Here is a 20,020-nt window from a genome sequence, read left to right as displayed (position 1 = left end):
TTCTCACAGGTTACGTATGCAGCAAATTCCCAGGTGCTAAAGTGTTCTACGCCAAAAGCACCTTGGCATCGTGCAAGAGACACCCGTTGATATGTGGCTGATTCACTAGCAGGCTCGCATCTCTGTTGCCACTCTCCATCAAGTGGGATTTTCAACTATTTTTTGTGCTGCTCTGTGGTGTACTAGCTGCCGCATGGACGCTGTGAAGGCTTACTTTCGATTTGCTCTGGCGTCTAGCAGTAAAGGATGGGCTACCTTTTGAGGGGAGGCATTTACTTTTGTTTGTGAGAATGTATACGAGCCTAACCAAGTGATACGTGCGTACTGTAAACAGCAGCACGTACAAAGGCGGACGACGGACGACGAAATAGGTAGGAGCACACACGAGCGCAAGCTCTACTAAAAGTTTGCTTTTGATGACAAAGGTATTAAACACACTGGTCAACTTGGCAAAGGTAAAGATCCGTGCATGCGTGACAGAAACAGCCACATGCGACAAGAAAAAAATATGAAAAAGCCATGTCATGTAGAATAAACGTGCGTGAAAAACGAGAACTATCGGGCAAATGTTTCGAAAAAGCGAAAGATTTGTCCGATAAGTGATACTACCCAACGAGAAATACTCTTTTGAGAACTGCAACTTTTAACACTAAGGGCAAGAGATAATTTCGTTATGCATTTGTTTCGTATGGGATCAATAAATATTGCTTCTGGAACTCCTCTGGTGTTGCGGTATAGAGCAGAAAGAATGATTGTTTCTTCACAAAGACCAGAACACAAGAGGACTTATGGAAACATTATTTATTGATCACGAAGAAATATTCATAAGCAAGATTTCTGTGACCCTTAGTGGGAAAGAGTTGCTGCAGTACTTCTCGTTAATATCACTTACAGGACAAACCTTTCAGTTCTCATGTTTTTGTTAGTTTTTGACGCACATGTTTATTCTGCAGGACGTATTTCATTCCTTTTTGTTGTGCCGGGCTGTTTCTGCTGCGCATCCATGGCTTTTTCTTTGTTAAGTTGGCCAGTGTGTTTAAAATATTCGTCTTCACGAATAAACTTCTAGTTGAGTCAGCGTTCATGTGTGTTCCTACCTTAATTCATCCTTCTCGTCTCTGTTTGGGTGGTTGTCAAATATAAATGTACACCGAATCGGTGAAGTGTCCTTAGAATTGATACATGAAGTTATTTGCGCTGTTTATTTCAGGAAGAACGCTATAGGGTCTTCTCTTTGTTTTTGACACTAAGTACATTTTTCTAGTTCAACTTCAAGGAGTCCCCTGAGGAAGCCAATAAGAGTGATGGTAACTTCCTTTGTGTGTAAGATTTATGCATTTCATCCATTCAAGGCATGACATGGCACACATGCCTGATTGTAGGTTGCAAGCATTCGTAGTAAGATCTACTTTTCGGTTCTCATGACGCTTCTTTGTACTGCGCTGCATTCTCCAGGCACATGAGCTTTTTTATGCTTTAAGTGCATGCGTTCTTTTTCTATATGTTGGAGCGAAAATTGTGAGCTTAAATATGCATATACATCATTTTCGCTGTAATTTTTTTCAACATGGGTGCTGTAGCTCCCTCCGTCTTTTAGTTACTGCTTTGTCCTAATTTTTATGCAACCTTTATGTATTTTCTGCAGTAAAATTCTGGTGCTATTTTAATAACATTTTATCTGTAAAATTGAGGCAATTGCTGTTTCGTATATGCATTTATTTGCGTTTTTCACTGTCTCACCAATCTGGCTGTCGAGTCATTGGAATCTTTTCTCATCCTTTATGACTGTCTGGGTGCTTCATACTGAAAGTGCAGTTGACCATTTATTTGGCTGTTTGGAATTGTGTTAACCGTGTGTTACTACCAATTTTCTGTGCTAAATAATTATTTTTTCTCTTATCGTTCAAGGTATTATCCTTTCCTTATCTCTTTATTGACTGAGGTACCACTTGGTTGCTGGGTATAGGAAAAAAGGCCCTAAAAAGTGCTTTACTTAGCTTTGTGCAAGTCCAGAAAAATGACTTGAAAATGAGCTCACTAAATTGAGGAAATGCCACCAACAAACTCTTCTGTACCCCAAATTAACATAATCAAATAGTGTACTGTTTGTTCTTGACTTTTGCCAGGGAGATAAGCTGCTTTCATTACACAAAAGCTTTACAAGTTTATTTCTGAAGAAAGCAAACCTGGCTTATCAGAAACATGATTCAGGTGTTCACCATGCCCGATAACTTTCTAAATGATGTCTCGTCAACTAATAGCCAAGGTTAGGGATATTATTTTATAAAATAATTGGGCAACATGAAAATATATATATCTCGAAGACAAAGCTCAGGCAAGTGTACTTTGGTACTTCATTAAATTTTAATCGTGGTGAAAGACGTTTGCTAAAGCTTTTATATATTTACGTGGTCATTTGTTTCAAGTTTGTTATTTTGCCTTCTCACAGTCAGCCGTAGCTCTTCCTGTGTTGTGTTAGTGTGCACAACATTTTAATTTTACATATTCAGATGTCTTTTGTGTATTCACATGCAAGCAGCTTCAAGTGTTCATGTGTTCAAAGTTGGTTGTTAGAAGGGTATGCTTAAGCCCTGCCTTTTGAGTCGCTTTGCCTTTTAGTCATAAACTTAAGTGAAAGTGAAGAGCGCAATGATCGTTTTGATTGGATTCATATGTATAGGTTTTTTCAGATGTATTTACAGTGCTAGAGTGCTGTAGATTCTAGCCTATGTCTCCAGGTTCGATGTAGTGGTGGCTTATGTTCTGTAATAATGTTTCACGTGCACGCATCTTTAGTGTAAATAAAGGTACTTCAAGTTGATCAGTCTCTCCTTTGATTTTGTTTGTGTTTGGGAACGGTATGAGCAGGCACCGGGGCATGCAAGTCTGAACAGCAAAGCAATTTTAATATATGAATAAAAATACACTAGCCCAACGAAACGTCAATCATATTTCAATGGCAACTTCTGAAATCTCAATGGCATCTCAACTGTGCCACAATGTGCTTTTCAATGCTGTGGCAGTAATAACTCAACAACAGGTCAACAGATCTACCACGTCAGTTCAACGCAGAATCAATGGTAACTAAACAACCATTCAACAAAACGAACACAACGGGCCGTCTAAGCACAATGAACTTTCAATGGTAACTTAACAACTATTCAACATTGTGGTACCCAATGGCGTTACAAATAAATTTCAGTGGCCAATATTCAAGAGTCCTCAACACTCAACCCAACAATTCTCCAAGAAACTCTCAATAATTCCTCAATAAAAAACTCAACATTGACCAAAAATATTTCAATGCCTTGTCAATAATTTTTTTGTACGGGATGACAGCTTGTGTTTTACTTTCATTTAAACGCACGCACTTGGATTCGCACCAATTTCATAACTCGTTCACTGTACTAATGAATTCGTGAGCAACGAGATCAAGATGATTTCCAACAAAGAAGATGCTGGTATGATCAGCGTAGATGATAAATTTAGCAGTGAGGTTAGTGATGCCCCCAATATACTAGCTTCTGGAACGCCAGAAATAACAAAATTTGGTTCAGGTATCAGGTTGTCTATGCGAACAGTCTGTTTTCTATGCGATAGATATGATTTGCTTAGCATTTGTGTCTGTGGGGGAAAAGGATAAGATTAAGTTTTTTAGGACAGTATGACTCAAATTCTAGTACATGGCCTCTGAGATTGTAAGCATGCCCGCAAGTGCCACTCTATTTCGCAGGTCTACCCAGCCACAGCGCTCTTTCTTAACTTTCTACGTTATGTGTCATTTAGGCAAGGAGTAATGGAGGTGTTCTTCTATTTTTATGGCTAATTTTTCAGGAGCTTCTATTCTGCAAGCTTTTCGTGGCACATCCCTTCGTACTTCAAGCGTGTAATGTGACAGGGAAGCTGCTGTATGTGTACACTATCTGATGCTAGGCGTTTTAGAGGGTACAAGATTGCTTTGCAGTTCTGCTAAAGAAAATGCATTTCTTTCAAGTTTGAGAGCTAGGCTTAAAATTTATTGTGCATCTAGAAAAATGTGGCCGGACAAACGCACGTTTGTGTTCAAGTATCAGCAGTTTAGGGGAGCGTTTTCCTGTTTGATCTATGACCACTAAACTTTGTTACGCGTCTTCTCCCTCTCCCCCTTCGTTTTCACCTCTTCTCACATTTTTGACACACTTGCCTTACATCCTTGCCGATGTAGAAATCCCAAGCCGAAGCATGGCACACAATCTTTCTATCTGTCGGCTTCGTCAGCACCGACCGCTCCCAGAAAGTTTTCGGCATTGGTGGGAGGCCCATTGAGGTGAAAAACTCCTCAGACATCTTGAACATGTCGAGAACAGTCATGTTCTGCAAAATATAAGTGCACAGTGGGTGGTCAACATTTATGGGGATTTCTTAAAATGAAAAACAACAACACTATTTTCCTTCAAGTTTTTACATTGCTGTTTGAATCAAACTATGATAGAAATCTGAGTGCTAAGAGCGCTCTAAAGGTACGACACCAGTTTTGAACCATCGCGCGTGTTTGTAACGCTTTGACGCTGCGTGCAATTTATACCCTCATATACAAGCGCTTCAAGGCGAAAGAAACTGAGTCTAATTATTACAGCATTAGTCATGGCTTAGTTTGGGCGTCTCCTTTCCGTCGTACGTGCGTTTTGAAGCCATAGATGGCAGATGAATGTCCACGTTTTCTGCTTAATTAAATGATTATTGATGTCTAACATCCCGAAGCTAGACATGTTGCGTGAGAAAAGCCGTAATGGCCTCCGGATTAACCGTTATCAGCTGGTTGATTGTCGTACACCCGTAAACGATAGTACACGAAGATTCCTTGATCGTGCCCGCATCTAAATACGACCACCACAACGGATAATGAAATCCTCGACATCGCCCTTGGCAGTTCCAAAGCCCGTAACCACGTAGTACTTAATCTAGTTTTTTAGAATACACATGTGGAATTACAACAACGTTACTCTTGCTGTGATATGGCCGTTGCGGTGACACAGCTACTATGTAATTCTGGTGGTTGAGAACAAGGTCTCGGGTTCAATTCCCGATAGTAGCGGCGGTTCAACACTATTCTGGAACAGCGCTTTAGACGCGGTCGATAACCCGCATAACCACAGTGCTGTATTGCGACCATAAATTCTGCGAATCAAACGCTATACTCAATGTAATTCAATGCTTTATTAACCGGAAGTGAGAGAAACTTAATAATCAAAAGAAAGGACGTGGCGATTACACTTCGAGATCCCTGCACGGCATCCATCTGGTGTCCTAAACTCTGACATCAAAAGTTGAGGAACGAAAAAAAAATATTGCACTCATTAATAAGTTAGCCCTCACTCTTGTGAAATTTTTCTGCATAGAGATGACCACAGTATGCGGTAATATTATTAAACCCACGGTGTCAGATCGACGTCATTGATGATATAGTCCGGTCGCAAACCAAAAGTAAAGTACGTTTAGCCTTCATTTTTTGAGATTTTCTGAGGTGATGTGCTTTAAGTTCAAGGTTATCCTTTGACCTGGTGTGCTTTAGAAGACAATACTCGACAGAAAGGAACAACATTTTTTTCATTGGTTTTTAGAAGAATTGGGCGTGGAATGAATTTTTTATTCTTGAAGAGAATGCTATGAAGGTAGACCATTACTATGTGATCATACGCACGAAAATACGACAGGGGGGGGGGGGGGGCAGAAGAAACGGACTTGCTTCATGGAGCCTTTCGTAATTGTATTGCTGTGCTCTCCCTCTAGCTGGTTGTAGAGGAACGTTTTACAAGTTAGTAAGTAGCCTAGCCAACATCACTGCAAGATGTCTTACAGGTTTGTCTTGTGGGCAAGGAATCTCCTTGTAATTTTGATTTCTTCTTGAGACAAACAGTTTCTCCATAAGGGCGAAGCAATGAATGCGATAGCAAAATGTTAGAATATTACACGAAGAGTAAGACTCGCAGCTGCAGTGGCAGTACAAATTGAAGCAAACGTAAGCGAAGTAGAAACAGGCTGTTGCGTTAGTGGTCCTCTGAATTCTGTCATCGGACAATTTAGTTTATGCTTATTAATTAATGCCAGCGTCTTATTGCATGGCATAGCATATAGTATACATATGCCTAATTATATACGGAACCTCACGGCATCGCCGACGGCGATGGCAGACATTTTTTTGGAGTGTCCATATCATTGCTATCGCAATAAAACGGTGAAATTCCGGCAGACGCCATTTCCCAATGACTGTCGACGTTAATGCGAGTATCATTCAAGCATTGCAGTCACATACCAAATTGCTGAAGATACCTTTATTTAGAATCTGTAGTGGTCCTTCATATATTTATATTGCTTTCTCTATATGCGACACACACTGTTTCTAAAGTAGGCCCGCTTTGCTATGACACTAACTACCTAGGGTCGGTCACGAGCATAACGGTGACGACGATGCAGTAACGAAATTTAATGGAAAAGAAGGAATGATGTAGATGGGACGACTAAGGTGGTATGGCGGACGACGGCAGGATGAGAATGGGAGGACGACTGGGAAATGATGAAGGTCGCAAACGAAGATAAGATTGACAAGGACATAATGAGGTGAATGGTATGATGAGGACTGTGTGACGACAGCACAACAAATATTGGACGAAGCTGGAATGATGACGATGCAACAATTACGACGGCACCATGACCACAGTATGACAACGGCATGACGACGACAGTATGACAGCGACAGATTGACGACAGCATGATTACGATGGAATGACGAGGAAGGAACGACGTCTATGAAACAACAAAGACGGTGTGATGAAGGTGGCATGAGGACAGTAGAATGACGAGGACTGTGTGACCACAACGGTACGACGACGATGGTATGACGAGATGCTGGGAACGAAGCGGGATTGAGGACAATGCAACGATCACGATGGAATCCCGACCAAGAGCACATGCCTAGTGGCCCACATTACGCTAGCGGGCAACTTGGGTCAGCATTAAAGGATAGATAGATAGATAGATAGATAGATAGATAGATAGATAGATAGATAGATAGATAGATAGATAGATAGATAGATAGATAGATAGATAGATAGATAGATAGATGCGGTGGAACCTATTTCACGTTGGACTGTCGACACTAACGCGATTGGCCTTCAAGTAATGCAGCGATGCACTATATTGCTGAAGTCACGTTTATTTGAAATTTTTTATGGTCGTTCTGAGACTTCCGATGCTGTATCTGACATACAGACTCCGGTATCCACTCAACTCGGCACGCCACTCACTTGCGAAGGTCGCCCATGAGCTTGGTGACGTGACGACTGTGTGACGACGATACAGCGGCAACTATGGAATGCCAAATAATGAATGGCGTCGATGGAGCAACATAGGTGGTATGACGGCGGCAGAATGACGAGATTGAGATTACAATTCTGAAATGATGAGAATGTACAAAGACGACAGCGTGACAATGGCGGCAAGATAACAGTGTATAATGACAACCAGAGACAAAGCTGTAATGAAGGCATCGGTGGCATGGAACGGTTGCATAAACACGATTGAATGACGACGACACCATTATCCTGTAATGACTGAGAATGACTTACGTCAAGAGAAGGGTGACGGTACTAAATGATGACTACGGCATGAATAAAATGACATGACGACGACTCTGTCACGGCGACTTGACAGTGAAATGACAAAGTTAGAATGACGACGATAGAACGACCACGATGACGTCACGACAATTCTATGACAACGAATGCATAACGACACAATGATGACAATGGCATGACAACGTTATGAGGACAATAAGATGACAACGACTGTATGACCACGATGACGTGACGATCTACTGTACCGCGAAGACTGTGAAGGTGGTAACGTCACGATGACACCAGTCGCGAGTCGGATGATGAAGCTGGACTGACAGCAATGTCAGAAGTGTCAACGACCATGCCGCCAAGACGGCGACTGTATCACGACAATGGCATGACGACGAAGGCATGACGAGAGGCTGACGACAAAGCCGGAATGACAACGATGCAACGACTACGACGGCATCACGACCTCGAGCACATACCTAGTGGCCCATGCCATTGGAAACTTTGACCACTGTGGTGACGTAAAACGCACGACGGCGAAGGCATGACGAGAATCAGATGGCGTAGCTGAAATGACGACGACGGCACAGCCTTGAGGGCATCACAATCACGAGCAAATATCTAGTGGCACAAGCTTGTAGACAAGTTGGTACACTCGGTAAGCCTAAGAGGACAAACGGACGGACAGACGGACGCGCGGATGGACGGACTGATGGACGGACAGGCAGGCAGGCAGATAGATTAGATAGATAGATAGATAGATAGATAGATAGATAGATAGATAGATAGACAGACAGACAGACAGACAGACAGACAGACAGACAGACAGACAGACAGACAGACAGACAGACAGACAGACAGACAGACAGACAGACAGACAGACAGACAGACAGACAGACAGACAGACAGACAGACAGATAGATAGATATATAGATAGATAGATAGATAGATAGATAGATAGATAGATAGATAGATAGATAGATAGATAGATAGATAGATAGATAGATAGATAGATAGATTGCCTGAAGTAGGCAAAGAATACTGAATGCACTAAAACACATTAAATGTCTCAAACTATATTTATTTTTGGATGAGGCACTGAGCCGTACACAAATGTTCTAGTACTTTGGGCGGTTACAAGAGGAGAAATGAGCGTTAAAGAGCACCCTCATTTCGCAGACCTTCAACCAGCCATACAGACGAAATTATCGAAAAGGTTGAACAAGAAACCAACAAGTCATCGTACACAATGTACAAGACTGCTTATGGCACGAGTTGGAGCTCTCGTGAGTTGATTTTGAGGCAGGAAGCAGGCATGAAACGCATTTCCAGGCTGTTTGTTCCCCGCCTGCTCGCATAGAGAAAAAAAGAACCTCCTTTATGGTGCGTTGAGCCACTTTTAGATTTTCCTTTGGAGGTCATCGTGGGTGGCGTAAGGAACTCTAATGAGTATGATCCCAAAACCAAGGAAGCTTTCAAGCCACTTGAAGATTCTTTCTTTGACGCGGCCGAAAAAGAGAAACGTGAGAGGTGTGCGCATGTGAAAACATTGGACATCGTTTCTGACTTTCGTGGTTGTTGTTTTTTTTTTGTCTTGAGAGTTTGATAATATGAAAGTTTATTTAACATAATAATGAACGTATACAATGGCAAAGTACACACTTTTGGGACCCAACAAATTCGATAAAGCGTCCTTACCGATTGTTATCAGGAAAAAACACTTCTATGGCTGCTAATCTTTTATACTGTAAAATCACATAAAACTGAAATAGCTGAATACCTAAAACAAGAAAATACAGTAGTAGGGAAAATTTCAAAAATGAGATATATTTTTGTAACAATTGTCTTTGTTACGTCATCGAAGACATCGGCACAGGAAAAGAAAAAAAGATAAGTGACGGCATGTGCAAGCATGCGCAGTGTTACGCATTGTTAATAAGGGAGTGTTTTAATTGTTTAAGATATGTATGCAATGTTCTTAGAATGGCTAGGTCACTATGGAGCTTATTCCAAACTGAGGTGCTTGTAAAGTGTACTGTAGAGCGACCGTAATTAGTATTTACCTTAGGCAATAAAATATGACTGCGAGATGCGTTTCCAACATGGCGAAGTGAGGGATGGAGCGAGACTATTGTCAAGGCTAGTTTTTCATTAACTATTTGATGCATGACGGAGGCGATGTTGTATCTTGTCTAATCGTAAATGTTGAGGATGTTGAGGGTTTTAAATAAATCTTCACTCTTAATATGCATACTGTTGGGTGCTATTCTGGGAAGAGCTCTTTTTTGAATTGTAAACACCGGTGACAGATGAGTTTTGTATGCGCAACCACAGATCGCTAAGCAGTAATTAATGAGAGAGTGAACAAATGCGAAGTAAAGATGGATAAGTATGTGGGGAGGGAAATAGTTTCGACATTTCAACAGCGCATACAAGCCATATGAAGCCTTATGAACTACGGAACGCACATGAAGGCGGAATTTTACATGGTTATCGATAATAACACGAAGAAGTTTTGTCTCACTAGATTGTTTTATCGCATGAATATTGTAAAGGACATCTGAATGAATAGCCGTTTTCCTTTTTTCAGTGAAATAAGATAAAAACTGTCTTTGTATGGGTTAAGGTGAAGGGCATTCAGTGTACACCAACGGTGCAATACTTGTAATTCAGAGTTAAGCTTATTAATTATGTTGCATTCTTCACGATCGGCTATAATAAGTATCGTCTGCATAGATTGCAGGGGTAGCACACACAAGCTGCGAAGGCAAGTAATTTATACAGAGTAAAAAATTAAAGGTCCAAGTACGAATCCCTGGGGAACGCCAAGGTTAATAAGGGCGTTGTTGGACTGAAAATCACTTAGCTGAACAATTTGTTGCCGATTTTCTAAGTAATTCCGAATTAACGTCAAAGGCATTCCATTAATTCCGTAACGAAGCAATTTATCGCTGAATATAAAGTGATTGAGGGAATCGAAAGCTTTCGCAAAATCTATGAACAATCCCACGACTAGATAACCACTGTCTATTGATTTTCTAATTAAGTCTGTGAATGTTGAGACTGCAGTTTGTGTGGAAAGGCCGTTTCTAAAACCAAATTGGTGCCGACAAAGAATGTTGTGCTTGTGCAGGTAGTCATTCAGGCTCCTCGCGAATATTTTTTCGGGTATCTTGCTGAAGAACGCTAGCACTGAAATTGGACGGTAGTTTTCTATGCTTATCCTTTGACTTGCACAGTGGCAGCACCCTGGCAATTTTCATTCGTTCTGGTAACAGACCCGTGACAAATATAGCACTGACGATATGCGCGAGAGCCGGTGACACGATGTCAGTTACAAGTTTAACGACATGCGTCGAAGCATTGTCAATTCCAGAGGCTGTGTTTCGCAAATTAGAAATAACTGAAGTCACCTCAAGCTCATCTGTAGGCATATTTAGCGCCAGCAAACAGGGACGGAAGGGAGACGACACAACAATGCGCTAACATCAACAACTTGATTTTCAGGAAATACACCTATATGACTTTCAGTTATATAGGTGTATGCATAATAATATGCTTTCAGTTTACCAACTCGCCCAACAAAAGGTCATCTGTAGGGTAAAGGTAAAAAGAAGCATTTGTACGTGGAATGTACGTTGCATCAAAATCCTTACCAGTTGAGTTAATGTGGGACGATAAATAGGCACTGAAAGCATTACAGATACTTTCGGGTGTAGTGGACACAACGTCATTTTATATTAATTTTTCTAGGGGATGTGGTTTTACGTCTCGCCCTAGAAACTGGTTGAGAAGGCACCAGTTTTTTTTTTCGAATTCTTCCCGTTCTGTTGAATGCCATTGCTAAAATAAGCTTTCTTTGCTGCATAAGCTGTTCTATTAAGAGTTTGCGAATACGTAGAGTATCTTTCGTTCAATGAAGTGTTATAAGGTTGCCTTTTTAATTTCCTATACATGTTACATTTCGTTTTAATAGAACGCAAGAGCGCGCCCGTTACCCAAGGTTGTCGGGGGATTGCATGTCTATTGCGCATACACTAAGTGGTGGAGGCGGTGGCAATCGCCTCAGGAAACATGTCTACAAACATGTCGTAACTATTCTTCGAACATTTCGAAGAGTATACACGTGACCAATCAATTGCGTGTACATTATTTGCAAATACGTCAGCGTTAAATAATGTCCGGGCAAAACACTTGTTAAAAGTTCAGGCAGTTTGACATTACAAGAAACACAGGGTAGTGAGTGATCAGTTATATTAACGTCTAAAACTTTCGCATATTTGCAAACAGGAGTGTTAGACAACACGTAGTCTATAAGTGTACTACTGTGTTCGGTTACACGCGTTGGTTTGTCTACAAGCAATGAGTAACCATAACTAGTAAAACAAGACACATATTCATAACAAGAAGAAGAATCAATGTCACTTACATCAATATTAACATCACCCATTATTACCACACGAGCATTAGAACTCAAGAACGCATTAAATACACAGTCGAGGTCATAGCAAAAGCCGTGATAAGATGCAGACTGCGACCTATGTATAACGCCTACAATAAGGTTCTGTGACGGCTGCAAATGACTTTTATCCACCTCAGTCCATACTGATTCACAATGAGGTCTTTTAAATTCAGTATCATATCATCTCCTGTACGTAATGCTATCGTCTATGTACTGGGCAGCACCACCATGGGCGATGCCAGATTGATTGTAGGTTGCGCGGCAGTTCGCTTCTAGCTTGTAACCAGGCTTATTGTGAAGTCCGACTTCATTTTCCGTCAACCATGTCTCTGATATGCCAATAAAGAACTTCTTGCTAAATAGGCTAATAAAATTAAGGATTTGGTCCTGGTTTTTTCGTAAACTGCGCGCATTGAAGTTTGCACCTAACAGCGCGTTTTCAGAAACTGTGTTTTGATTGAAATCGTCTGCTGACATGTACGCCATGATGTCTGATTTGCTAGCTAGCTGATACGACTAAGATCAGCCTCACAAGTAACACGTACAACAGTGCTATCAGTTGCTTTCCGTGCTTTGATTGGACCTTGATATGTCCAAACAAACATCCACTTCTTTTCCCTCTTTCGTTTCAGTGCCTCAGCCAACAATTTCTTGTTTTCACGTGTGAGATGCTCATTTACGTAGATTGCCTGTTTTCTGACCGAAAAAAAAGCCAGCGCGTCCGTGGAAAGCCGTGCTTTTTTCGCTCGCTGATAAAATTCATTTCGGACTTTCCTTGAAGCAAAACGGACGATTATGTTTTTTTTTTTCAGTAGTATTGTGCGCAAGGGACACACGATCGCAAACATCGATGTCTTTGGTATCAATGGGGTAACTAATTTGCTCTCCTATCTTCTGGACTAGTAATTCACAGTTCTCATTTCGTGTCTTATGTATAACCTTGATTTCGATGTTGTTGCTCCTTGAATATTGCTCTAGGGACATCACACGGCTTAACCACTCTTCATTTTGTCTTCATGCCCGTTTATGTAATTGGACAGCGGGAATTTGCTCTTCACGAACAAAGTGAACTGAGAATCACTTCTGGGGCAAATGGTGTGGTAGCGCGTGTGTGCTAAATCACGTGGTTATTTTCATATTTGGCGCGTTACCACTAAAGAGGAAGAAATAATTATGCACGACCTAGGGCGCTGTAAACGGCTAAATTTATTGTTTTAGAACACAATAAGTGCTTTCATACCGGAAATAATGCCTTCAATTCAAGAAATAAGTAGTTCAGTAATTAAACTTTTGCAATTACGCAGGTAATCGAGTAATTAGTGGACAGAAGTATTCTGGGTGGGAAAGGGGACTGATGACCGAATTCCGTAGATATCATAACCGCACATTGTACCAGTTCTTTTTAAATAGCTAGACTAGCATTAGCTGGCACGCATATATATAAAACACGGACACCGAGGACAACACAGGGGAAATTACTTGTGCTTAATAAATGCAACAAAGACACGATAAATTAATGGAAATGAAAGTCGATGAAAAAACAACTTGCCGCAGGTGGGGAACGATCCCACAACCTTCGCATTTCGCGTGCGATGCTCTACCAATTGAGCCACCGCGGCGCCGTTTAGACATCCACTTTCTTGGGCATTTATGTTTCCTAGTAGAACCCTGGCAGTGTTAGCCAGCGCCACCACCCTTTCTTCTCGTTTATTACATAACGAGGGTCTCAAATCCGCCCACACTGATGCCTTCAGATAGCATGTGTGGCTTTATTGACGAGTCGCCTTCACCCAAAAAGATCATGTTCTCGTGACGCCTGCGGCAGAAAGGACGTTCCACGTCCGCCGCCTAGGTCGGTGAGTGGTGGTGCTGGCTAACACTGCCAGGGTTCTACTAGGAAACGTAAATACCGAAGAAAGCGGATGGCCAAACAGTGCCTCGGTAGCTCAATTGGTAGAGCATAGTACGCGAAAGGCGAAGGTTGTGGAAGAGTTCCCCACTTGCGGCACGTTTATATATATATATATATATATATATATATATATATATGCAGCTTGCACAGTACTTGCCCTTTCTTTCATGGCAGCTGTGACGTCAACTACCGGTTTGTTCGGGTATGGTCGGCTGATTTTGGTTAACGCAATCCAATCTTGCGAGTGGATGTGACCTGCGCAAAGAGCATACAGCGGGTTGTTATTTAACGAACCCGCCAGTGTCGCAGTGCATATAATTTTCATCTGTGGCGAATACGTTCCTAAACTGTAGCCTGTATGAATAAAGAGACGGAGAAATCTACGTATAGTGTTATAAGCTATCGACATGTTGCCAGCTGTTACTTAGGGATTCCCAAGCGCTGTTTTCCAATCAACCAAGAAGCACTAGCACTTCAGAAGTGAGCGCTTAACTTTTTTGTTTACGATGTATATGGCTGTTTCAAAACACGCGTCACTGAAGTACAGGGTATAAGAAGAATGTGCGATGGCGTAATCAAAATCTTCGGGCACTTTTACCACAGCGGTACTCATGAATATACATCGGATGTCATTAAAGGTGCCCACATGAAACCTTCCAGTTGAGCTTCTATCATCATCAGCAACAACAGCATACAGGTTGATACTTTTTAAGTCTACAGAAGGGGCCAGCGCCTTTCCCAGTGATCTTAATTGCTCCGATCCATTCGTACAATGTTGCTCATCTCATCACACCACGTAATGCTCTGACATCGTCTACTTTGACATTCAATCACTTAACAGACCACCCCTTATGTGCTCTACGCATTACATGACCTGATGGACACCATTTCTTTCCCCTAATGCGAAGTAGCATATCCCTTGCAGCACATTTGTCTCGCAAATAAATATCGTGAAGTTTTGAGAATGTCTGATGAAATCTGGGGGAATGCGCATCCGAGACCCTTGAGAAACAGTTCTGTAAGGCAGAGAGATGCGCTAGTTGATATTTAGACAATGACATGCTCTAGCACAGTAGACACGCCGGTTATGCCAGTATGTTTGGCATCAGGGGAGTAGGACGAAGTTACGTTTTTTTTTTATTACAACGAAACTACAACCTCATGGCAACGCAGAATTTTCATTACCCTTCTACGGTGTCGAATACCGCAACCAAAACTGCACATGATGAGGTGTGAGATCGCCCTATCCAAACCTCTGTACGTCAAGTAGGGATATAAAATCACTAGAGCATTTTCTCCTGCTATGCCGAAAATACGTATGATCCCGACAACAAGACCCACTTAGAACAACCTCTATCGCATATTGGCCTTCCTCTCTCGGTGCTTTATATTCCATCTCATGGAGTGAAAACCTTTGGTCAAGCGCGGAAGGAATCATGTACATGTGAAGTTCGAAGTTTGAGTTTATTCGCACACGAAGCGTAAATACATAAATCTAATATACAGACGATGGTCCCATAGCTTTGCTAACGACAACGGGACCCTCATTTTGCACGACTACTTCACGGCTAGAGGGAGAGTGACATGCTAAGCACCTTTTCATCACTATTAAAATCAGAATTTGAATTTTTTTATCTAGTGGCTTCGTCAAAATTGCCATGCTCACTTTACAAATAATTTTTTTGGAATTATAATCTTTATTATTTAAATATAATGAGTACGGACCCCTAAGTTAAAGGGAAGCAAGGCCTTATGTTTCCATTGCAAGCCTTGGCCAATCCCCCTTCTTGAGTACGCACCATATCTTGAAGGCGACAACGTGTACCACATGATTCATCGTTAACTACCCCGTTCTCGGCCAATTTTCCAGAGTGGGCATGTGCCACTAACACCTGCGCTCTACATCTACACCTGTATCGTGGCCGATCTCCCGTAGTAGGTGCAGCCTTTCTATTAGGAACCAAATCGAAACGAAAGTGATGGCTTCACTCCGAGACTCTTTGGTAGGCCCACGCCTCTTGGCCCCACTGCGTTCTCGGAGAGCTGCCCCAGAAGAGGCCGCCATACTTTTTTTTTAACGCTCATTCATGGGACACTGGTGGAACTCGCCTCATCTGTCGGGACGCTTATTCTTTTGTAGCATTCACAGGTCTGTGTTCTTGGAAGATGGAAGTAGTTGGGGCACTCCCACAATGTGTGCGTGTTCGAGGAGTAGGCGTTTGGCACTGTCCACAGGTTGGTAAGGAACCTTTGGTCCCCGATTGTGTAATGCATGCATAGCGTTGTTTAAAAATTAAATCCTGGAGTTTTACGTGGCAAAAACCACGATGCGGCTGTGAAGCACGCCATACTGTGTTACACCAGGTTAATTTTGAACACCTAGGGCTACCTTAACGTACGTGTAGTGGGATATATGTTCGGGCTGACCATGGGTTCCTCTGTAGACTGCGTATATAGGATAGTGCGCGTAGAAGAGTGGACGCGGACTTCCGGGACCTTGGAGTACGCAGCCTACAAGCCATTTTTGCATGCGCCGTGTTCCGGCCGTACCAAGCAGGTGTGCCGGGATGGGTCCGTCTTCTAAAATCTTGTCCGGGCCGTAGATGGCACGCAACTTGCTGCGCACGTACGCGTGCAGCTCCTGGTAGAGCGGCAACAGCTGCTTCCACAGCTTGGCCATGTTCCCCTCGAGGCCGTCGTACTCGTACACGTCCTGCCAGAGGCCGCTCGCGTCCTTGAAGCCTGCAGCAAAAGGAAAATTTGAAGGCATAGCGTGACTTCCAAGTCTTTGCGCCTGGGCAGGTGTAACACTTCATTTCATACGATATGGCCGGAGGGAGAGTCAGCAGGGAGAGAAACAGTACGAAATAATAAATAGGAACAGCTGCGCATCGGGAAAAAAAGAAAGGAAACTGGTGTGTGAAATCGGCAATAAATTGTCTGAGCTCATTCCACTCATTTATTCGGCGCGAGAAAGAAAATACGACAAGAGCGTGTTTTGTACAATTACACAATTACTTTTACCTGCACTTGCGCAATGATGCACATTTCTGAACGTGCGTTACCAACTGAATGTTTCATTTGGTAGTGCACATTCACGCACAAATGCTACTAAATGAAACTGAGAATTACGGTCGATAGCGTCTGTGTGTAAGGGCTGTGTTTCATGGACCTTTTACGAATATGCATCGACCCCATCCGTTCAATTTGGCTATTTTATCTCACCGTTCAGCCTGGCCGCTTCGTTCATAAGTCTGACGTAGCGCAGGTACCTCCGCTTCATAGGCTTCCCCGCAACCTTCCGCCACTCGTTCCATACGTGCTGAAGCTCGCAGTAATTCCGGGAGTCCTTGAGGATATTTTTGATCTCTGATTGCAGATGCGCACGAAAAATACGCATCATCATCACTTACAACACCAGACGTAGCAATGAGCACAAATGAATCGTGGCCTTGTCTCTCAACATGCAATCCACATATTGTGTGAGTTCCACTGCCGTACCTGGTTCTAAAGACAAGTTGCATTCTTCTGACGTGTTAGTTTTTCGGAGAAAAGGACATATCTTTCCCGAAGCATGGTTTTCTTCCATTTCTGCAACTATGTTCAGGAGCTGCAAAGAAAGCAAAAAGAACCAGAATTTGTTTTACTCGGAAACAGGGCCTTCGGAATCCTCAGCGCATAGAACCCATTTGAATTGTTTAACGTTTTTCTCGTCGCAGGAGAGAGTGCTCATTTGGTGCTTTCGTGATGGATCATCTTATTTCAGGAAACATTACAAGGAATGTTACTCTAAATTCCAGGTTAACTGTTAGTCTCTTGATTGGAAGGAAAATAGTAGTAATCTCGAAAAAAAATTTCATGGCGTATTTTTGTGTAACTTCTGAGATTGTACTAAAAACAGCGTGCAAAAAAACAATAACTTGGAAGCGTTCCGGTTCGGCCTCGTTCGTAACACATAACTTGCGAACATCTAAGCGCTGTGACAGGTGATGACAAGCAAATGGACACACACGAATACTTTGGAGCTACCCGTCTTTTGTGTGCAAAAGAACTTGCCAATCAATCGTAACTTTTCAGCCTTATATTTTCGCAGAAAGGCGATGGCTGCGTAAGAGCTGATTTTGTGAGGATCTCTAATAAAAAAATGATTACTTGAACAAGATGATGCGCCGTGCGTGTGCGTGGTAGGTGATTTGAGCGATATGTCATGTGTTCTCAAATTTCTCTCGCGCGATTTGGTGGTGGTGGTGATGCAGCAAAGCCAGCATTAGCATGGCATAGACAGCCGGCAGTTGCTCCGCATGAGCCTCTTGTGAGTTGAAGTCAATGGTGTGTTTTACCAGGGGTCGATGTGCCTCGTGTAACGCAGAAAGGCAGTCAGCAGTCGTTGCACACTCTTCCTGATTGGCGCGGGCCCTCTGAGGGAAATGATGTTTTCAAATGTTCTATGCATGCGACCACACTTTTGCAGGCTGTCGACCATCGCTTTTAATTCTGTGTCTAACTGCGGGCATGCACTTGACTTTCCGCTTTCTCCGCTCTACGCCATCTGTGTTTATATCGGCGACATTGAACGTTTCATTTCGCGCCGTCTGAGATTTTCAAACAAATATTTATTTATGTATATGGAATCCACGTGATGTGCCAAAGCCACTTGATGTAAAGCCATCTGAGCGCTCCTCCGATGCGATTTGTGTTTTTGTTTCGTCTTTCTAGGTGTTGTAAGTAGGTTTCACAAAGTACTCAATTGATTTCGACCACTTGTAATTCCTTATCACGCACCGAATCCACAGTGCACGGGCACTTTTCTTTCAGTCGGTCCACGTCTGAATGCCAAAATTATGCAGATGGTGTACACATCAGCGTGAGCAGAAGTGAGGGAACGTGTTCTCAATAGCCCTAACTTGTTCGTATTCCACTTGTCCACGAATTTCAATCTACGATTCGGCAAGAGCGACAAGCACTTGAGGTAAACGGCGACGATATATTCTGCCCAAGGCTTTCTCTTTTGATATTTCTGTACATGCGCGAACCGTTGAGAAATCTATTAACAGAAGCTTAGTATTGAATTTCAATAGTGCACCATGTTTCACAGTCAGTGATTTACGTATCGAAAAGCTATAAAACAATGTGACCGATTTTATATGAATTGATGAACAAATAACTTAATAAAGCTGCGGACCAATTCTTTAGCGGAATCGGAATTTAGTTCCATTGAAGTGTGTGCAATTAATAGAAGAACGTATCACAGTAAGCGTAAGAAAGAAAAAAAGGGTCCTTCGGGAATGAGAAAAGAGCAGGTTTCGTTACCTCTTTTTGCTTGTCATCGCTCAGAATGGGAGTGCCCAGAACTGACAATTTTTCGAAAATTCTTCGCGTCACCGGATCCTCGAACTTTGTCCATTTGTACTTGGTGACATTTTTCCAAACTTCCTTCTCCAGTTTTTGCATCTCCAGATTCGCCTTCACCTAAGGAAGGAATACAAATAACGCGGTAAATGCAATGAGAATGCGCGCTCGTGCACGTGCCCGCGCAGAAACACGCAATGGGGTGTACTTCAACACGCGCGAATGTTCTGATTCGTAGCATTTGGGGCATACCATCAGGAAAAAATGAGAGATTGAGCACAAGCAATAATATTGCGACTGCGGAAGGGAATCGTGCATTCGCAGACATTCCCGGCATCTTGCTTTCACTTTCGTCGCACGGTCGCCATGGTACACCAGTGCGATCTTGACTCCAGAATTGGAAATTTCAGCAATGGCGCCAGGGGTGGCTTTTTTTATTTATGCTACAATAGTGCAGGCTGCTACGCTGCCCAAGCAGGTGAGGTTGCACAAAGAACATATCCAAGCCCTTTTCAAACAATGAGACTTTATCGCATTTGCAGCAGATGCAGGTAGAGAATAGCACAGCTCAACAGTGCTTGGAAAAAAGAAATCACTTTTAAAAAAGTTTTGTCCTGGCAACATGCGGACGTACAAGTATGCTACGATTTATCCCTGACGACCATTTTGGTGGAGCAGGGAAATATTTATTCCGTT

The 20,020-nt window shown here is 42.4% G+C and overlaps 1 protein-coding gene across 3 annotated transcripts in view; it reads right to left on the bottom strand.

The window, feature by feature from the left end:
* The window catches only part of LOC126530250 (angiotensin-converting enzyme-like), a 72,943-nt gene that overhangs the window by 40,689 nt on the left and 12,234 nt on the right, over window positions 1-20,020 (bottom strand). For all 3 annotated transcript variants that reach the window (XM_072288177.1, XM_072288176.1, XM_055070218.2), the window contains exons 3-8: window positions 19,286-19,444; window positions 17,477-17,585; window positions 17,201-17,344; window positions 16,526-16,717; window positions 14,133-14,230; window positions 4,184-4,353 (exon numbers count right to left, since the gene is read on the bottom strand). In XM_072288177.1, coding sequence (XP_072144278.1) covers window positions 4,184-4,353; window positions 14,133-14,230; window positions 16,526-16,717; window positions 17,201-17,344; window positions 17,477-17,585; window positions 19,286-19,444 — 872 coding nt within the window. The remainder of the gene's footprint in view (window positions 1-4,183; window positions 4,354-14,132; window positions 14,231-16,525; window positions 16,718-17,200; window positions 17,345-17,476; window positions 17,586-19,285; window positions 19,445-20,020) is intronic.

This window comes from Dermacentor andersoni, chromosome 5 (assembly GCF_023375885.2).
Source record: "Dermacentor andersoni chromosome 5, qqDerAnde1_hic_scaffold, whole genome shotgun sequence".
In the NCBI taxonomy this organism is placed as follows: domain Eukaryota; kingdom Metazoa; phylum Arthropoda; class Arachnida; order Ixodida; family Ixodidae; genus Dermacentor; species Dermacentor andersoni.
Note: the sequence above shows the minus strand (reverse complement) of the source record. Positions and strands in the feature narration are given on the sequence as shown.